Genomic DNA, 6,000 nt, shown 5'->3' on the forward strand with positions numbered 1-6,000 from the left:
GAGGTGAGGGTGTGAGGGCCATGGGGAGGGAAGGAGCACCCTGAGATGGGGTAGGACATCCCAGAGCAGGACCTGACACGGAGAGAATTTTACTTTCTTTTCTATCTTATCAGGTGTCTGAAACAAAAAGTCAGGAAAGGAAAAAGTTCGGTGACACACTATAATAATCAAACAGCACTGGCAAAAATGCTTCAAGCCTTTCAGGAATTGCAAGCCTGATTATTTTAAAGGGAATTTTCAGAGATGGCTTGTACCCAATTTCATGATGCATGGGAGTATTTCTTACTTCAGCAGTCTCAAAACATGCATGCAACCCTTTTGCCCGGGCTGTTTGCAGCAGCCCTGTGGATGATTTACAAATGCTGCAGAGCAGAGCACCACTGACATGGCTCTTTTCCAAAGAGCTCGGGAACATGCAGTAGACATGTCCAGCTGTGGGGGAATCACAATTCCATGGAAAATGCCCTGAGAAAAGTGGCTGTTGCAYCTGCTGACATCCTTCAGCCCTCCCACTTGCCACTGACCACGTTTCTCCTTGGGGCAGCCCTGGCACTCACATCTCGTAGGTTGAAGGTGATCTCCAGGTTGCTCCAGAAGTTGTCAGAGAAGGCTGGGTACATGTCCAGGACCTCCAGCAGRTCCTCACGCTGGATCTTGTGCAAGTCACAGTAGGTCAGGGCCCTGACRTCGGCGTTGGACTTGCCTGGGCGGGCGTAGAGGCTGATGGGCTCCCCAAAAATGTCGTTCTTCCCTGTGTCAAGAGACAGCTCATTATGGAGAGGTGAGAACCCACTCCTGCTCCAGATATTCTGCTCCTTATTTTGGGGTGTGTGAACATTTTTGGGGGTTGCTGAACATCCCCGACCCTGATGGTGTGTGCTGGRGGTGACACTGAAAACCATCACTGGGGGGACATTGAGCCAGGGCAGTGGTCATCAGTGATGGCTGGTGACTGCTGGGCCATGCCCTGCTCTCCTCRCTTCCTTGTGGCCTCTCCCTGGCCATCCTGCATTCCCTGTCCACTGGCACCTGTCAGACACTGAGGAACAACCTTCCCTTCCCCAAAATGGGGAGAAATTCCTCACTTTTGTCCACTGCTCACTGCCCATCACCATTTGCCCATCACCCATCACCCCCTGCAAAAGGAAGGACGTTCCAACCTAAGATGGCCACCACGATATCTTCCCGGAGGATCTCGATGGARCCCCGGGAGATGAAATAGAGCGTGGTGAGGACATCTCCGTAGTGCACCAGGGTGTCTCCAGGCGGTGCATGAGTCGTCTTGAACTTCATGGCCAGGGCACGCAGGCAGCCTTTGCTGGCTCCCCGGAACGCTTTGCAGTTCTGCAGCAGCGTGCGGTTCAGGTGCAGGCAGATGTCAGCCTGCAGGCAGTCAGGGAAGCCCTTCAGCACCTGGGGAGAGCCAGGGAGAGATGCCATCAATGCCACTGTCCCTGGGAGGAAGCACTGTGACAGCATTGAGGGGTTGTGTGATGCTCAGCGTGGCACCGTGGGGACAAACAGGGTGATGGTGTGCCCGGGAAGCCAAAGGTGGGGACGTCTTCCCATCCCTGGAAATGTTCAGGGCTGGACTGGATGGGGCTTGGAGCAATCTGGGATAGTGGAAGGTGTCCCTGTCCTGCAGGGAGTGGAACAGTTTGAGCTTTGAGTTCCCCTCCAACCTCAAATCATGCAGTGATTTMATGATTTTGATGATCTTTTGTTCTTCCCCTGTTACTGGCTTTTACTGCTTGTGGCCGGGGACAACAGCACTCCCAAGCAATAAATAAAAGCAACCAGATCAATCTATTTATACCCACGGGTGGCATATCCCCTTTTTCATCTTCACACCCACTGATCTTGGCTGAATGAGAGCAGAAACTGGCACAAAGAGCACAAAAACCTTAATTAAACAGCACCTGCCTGAATGCCAAGAAGCAGCAGCACGGGACAGTTGTGTGCAGCAACAGCTAAATATACCTGAGCAAATACCTCATGTTGAACAAAAGCTGAATCTGAAGGTGAAATCAAGGTAAAACTCACAATATGGAGAAAGCTGCTGCCTCCAGTGACTCACGGTGCCAAGGTGAAATCCACCTGGGTTTGGGTTTTTTTTGGAGAGCAGCATATGGCCCCGGGGTCCTCCTTGCTGTCCTCTTTGCTCTCATCCCACCCGTGCCAAATTTGGAACAGCCATGCTGGGGCTGGTGAGCACGACTTGTTCCTGGCTCCATCACGATCTCCCAGGCTTGCAGGAGTGCCTTAGTTTCCCTACTGGGAAGTCAGGGGTGGTTGAATTGATCAGGCTGTGGGGTGATTGATGGGATTGCGCTGTGTCTCAGCAGGAATTGGTGTGAGCAGCGGCACACTGAGCCACGAGCTCAGCTTTCAGAGGGCATTTGTGACTTGAGTTTGCACTAAGCCATGGTAGGGTGCCATGACATTGCTTCTCCTTATTGCCACTGATGTCCAGCCCAGGGTATCTCCTCACCAGAGAGATTTAACCCAAAGCTCTCCCAGCAGCAAACCCCCAAATGCTGCCCAGTTTTTTCACATGGCTGTGAAAATAGTGGGAGATGCTGAATTCACACAAATCTGCATCCTGACGGTGCTCGGGATCAAATCTTAAGGAAAAAAAGGAGCATGACTGAGAGATCAGGAATACAAGATTCCATGTCTCCTTGCCTCATCCTTCCTCATTCCTCTGCCTGGCTGCTGGCTGAGCCACCACATCTGTGCAATGAATCCTGGAGCCGTGACTAAAGTCCCCAGCCCAGAGCTCCTCGGCTCAGCCACCTCCTCACCCCCATGGAGCCGCGGCGCCGTCGGCACAAGCCTTCCCGCCAGGCTSGGAGACACGGCGCCTCTCCAGCACCGCTCCGCCATTGATCCCCCCCTTTGCTAACAAACAGCTGACTCTCTGGGCTCTAATTAAAATGGATCGAGGTTTATTTAAATGCCCTCCTTTCCCTGCTGCGAGAGCAGGATGCACTTTGCTTAGCAACCGGCGGTGTGGAGAGGAGCTGGATCGATACCTGCTCCGCTCCTGTGACACCAACAGACACCAGCCTGAAAGTGCTYGGTGCCGATGGGGACTCTGAGCTCCTCACCAAACCTGCTCTTCAGCCAAGAAATGCGCTCATGACCCTGGAAAACCTCTTGGGTAGATGTAAAGGAATGGGCAGAAAAAGAGGAGAAGGGGAAAGGGGGATGCAGGAGGTGGAGATGCAAGAGGTGTATGGACAGAGTGTGTCCCCAGCCTCCCAAATCTCCCGCTTCCATCCTGATGAGAAGGATGGAAGTGTTTGGGTGGACCCATGTCCAGATGCCACGTTGTTTGGGACACGGAGCCCCCCTGCCCATACTCACYGCGTTCATGTCGATGCCGTTGGTGTAGGACCAGGCGTGCTGGAAATACTCCTCCAGGCGCTGGCGCAGGGGGTTGGGGATCTGGTGGAAGCGGATGAACTCCTTGACCCGCAGCATCTGCGTGTGGTAGCGGGCTGTGCCCGAGTACAGGCGCTGGATGATGGCCGAGACGTTGCCGAAGATGCTGGCGTACATCAGAGCTGCAAAATGAGAGGGCAGGACTCAGTGGCACGTGGGGAAACTCATGTTTAGCTACATGGAACCAGCAGATTCCCAAAACCTCTATCTGAAAACACTGATTTCTATCACCCCATCCATGGGCATAGAGGGAGAAGCCCCAACCTCCAAAGCAGGGATGGGAACAGTGGGACACGCGCAAGCACTCACAGCCAATAAGCATGACRCAGATGGAGAAGATCTTCTCCGAGTTGGTGTTGGGTGAGACATTGCCGAAGCCCACGCTGGTGAGGCTGCTGAAGGTGAAATACAGGGCAGTGACGTATTTATCCTTGATGGACGGGCCGGAGGAGAGGTCRCTGTCGTTGTAGCGCTTGCCGATCTGGTCGCCCAGGTTGTCCAGCCAGCCGATCTTGTGCTCCATGTAGGGCCGCTCCACGTTGCCGATGGCGTACCAGATGCAGGCCAGCCAGTGGGCGATGAGGGCRAAGGTGCACATCAGCAGGAAGAGCACGGCTGCTCCGTACTCCGAGTAGCGGTCCAGCTTGCGGGCCACGCGCACCAGGCGCAGCAGCCGGGCGGTCTTCAGGAGGCCGATGAGGGTGGTGGTCTGCAAGGGAGAGGGGAGAAACCTCAGGGATGAGAAAATGAAAAATCTGGCATGTCCCAAAGGCGTGTTGCCAGCCATGCTGTGCCTCCTTTGAAGGATCAAAATGCATTTCCAGAGCGTGAATCGCCTTGTCCTGGAGGTGACCTCTGAACTAGGTTAGGTGCGTGACAGCACAGCAGGGGCAGTGTCCCTCTGCTGACCATAAAGGTGACAAACTCTGCAATTAGAGGTGAGAAGAGCTAAGGCCAAGCCCACGTGTCCTGATGGGTCCTCACCTTGCCAGCCATTGCTCCCAAAAATGCTGCCTTTCCCTCCCACATTGGAGCCTCTGGGCAGCGCAGTAACTACAGGGTTATCCCATTGCCAGCATTTGGAGTCTGGCTGGCATGCACCCCCAAATTCACCCACACTGGAGTGTGGACCCAGCCCTTAAACAGCCTGCTCTGCTGGTCAGCCCCAGCAAGGGAGCGGGTCCAGTCTTAACACACAGAGTAGGGACTGCCTGACCCCCAAAAAAATCCCAGGTCCCAGCTGCTTGATAAAAACCTGTAATGAAACCCTTGTCCACCCCCTCTCCCCTTGGATTTAGCCATCCACCACTTACACCAAACCAYCCACATCCCTCTCTTCCTCTCCCATCCATCTCTCCCTACCCATCCTGTCCTGACAAGACCCCCAGACCCTGCTCTTACCTCGTCAGAGCCAGAGCGGAAGATGAGCAGGTCAAAGGGGATGGCGGCCACCATGTCGATGAGGAACCACCCCTTGAAGTAATGAATGGCGATCTTGCCCGGGTGGCTCACCACCTCGTCGTTGATGTTGACGTAGGTGGTGCGGAAGTTGATGACAATGTCCACGATGAACATGATGTCCACGATGAGGTCGATGATGTTGAGAGGGTCGCAGGAGTAGCTGCAGTCCCAGCGCTTCTCCTCCACCTGCTCCTCGTTGAGCAGGAAGGCGGCCGAGTAGGGGGTGAAGACGGCGGTGTAGATGACCAGCAGGAGGATGAGCCAGTCCCACACGGCCTTGAAGGGGCTGTAGTGCAGGATGGTCCATCGGTGGATGCGCGGCGCCTGCAGCTTGTACTCGGGGAGGACATCGGCGCCCAGGGACAGCACCTGCCAGGAGAGGGGTGTGAGAAGGATGGGAGAGCAGGAGAAAGACTGGACAGTGCCAGGAACCAGGCAAGGGATTTCCTGTGCTGGTAGAGCATCGAAGAGCACTCAGTGGTTTCCTACAGCTTTTYCACCTCTTTTGGCTGCAGATGTATTTTCCCAGTTGCCCACTGTGGCTGACACCCTGATGGTCACAGCAGCCTTGGGGCAGCTTCTTACCTGCTTTATGTCCTTCTGACCTAGCAGAGAAGGAAATGCCCTCTGCTGTGCCTCCTTGTGCCCTCACTCAGCTCTGTGCTGCCTGCCTGGCAGCTGCTGGGTGTCCCTGGCACGGGGCTATGGGATGGGCAGCTGGGAGATGCTGTCCCATGGTCTGTCCCTGCTGGTGACAGCACTTTAGGGTGTCCCACAAGCCTTGCACCACGCCCTTCTTGGCCATGGCAGGTATCTCCTGCTGGATGTCCTTGTGGCACAGTTCTCCTCCTCGGGGAAAAGCTTGGGCCACCCGCACAAAGCCTGGGGACACAACACACAGCTCTGGGGACAGAAGGGATGGGGCTGCCCTGCTTTGGGTGCTGAAGGGTGGTGGCATGAAGGGGCTGAAGCGGAACTGGGGGCAGTTGGGTCCCCCATTCCTGCTCCCGCTGCTCTGTTGTCCCCCAGTGTCCCGGTGGTGCTGGGAGCAGTGCCAGTGGCAGAGGAGGGTGAGGGACACCTCAATTCTCT

The 6,000-nt window shown here is 55.2% G+C and overlaps 1 protein-coding gene across 1 annotated transcript in view; it reads right to left on the minus strand.

The window, feature by feature from the left end:
• KCNH6 (potassium voltage-gated channel subfamily H member 6) overlaps positions 1 to 6,000 on the minus strand; it is a 34,814-nt gene that overhangs the window by 5,121 nt on the left and 23,693 nt on the right. The window contains exons 7-11 of the mRNA XM_057381201.1: positions 4,849 to 5,277; positions 3,757 to 4,156; positions 3,370 to 3,569; positions 1,161 to 1,413; positions 558 to 751 (exon numbers count right to left, since the gene is read on the minus strand). Of these exons, the coding sequence (XP_057237184.1) occupies positions 558 to 751; positions 1,161 to 1,413; positions 3,370 to 3,569; positions 3,757 to 4,156; positions 4,849 to 5,277 (1,476 nt within the window). The remainder of the gene's footprint in view (positions 1 to 557; positions 752 to 1,160; positions 1,414 to 3,369; positions 3,570 to 3,756; positions 4,157 to 4,848; positions 5,278 to 6,000) is intronic.

This window comes from Malurus melanocephalus, unplaced genomic scaffold (assembly GCF_030028575.1).
Source record: "Malurus melanocephalus ecotype Western Australia unplaced genomic scaffold, MMel_1.1 scaffold_496, whole genome shotgun sequence".
Classification (NCBI taxonomy): Eukaryota; Metazoa; Chordata; class Aves; order Passeriformes; family Maluridae; genus Malurus; species Malurus melanocephalus.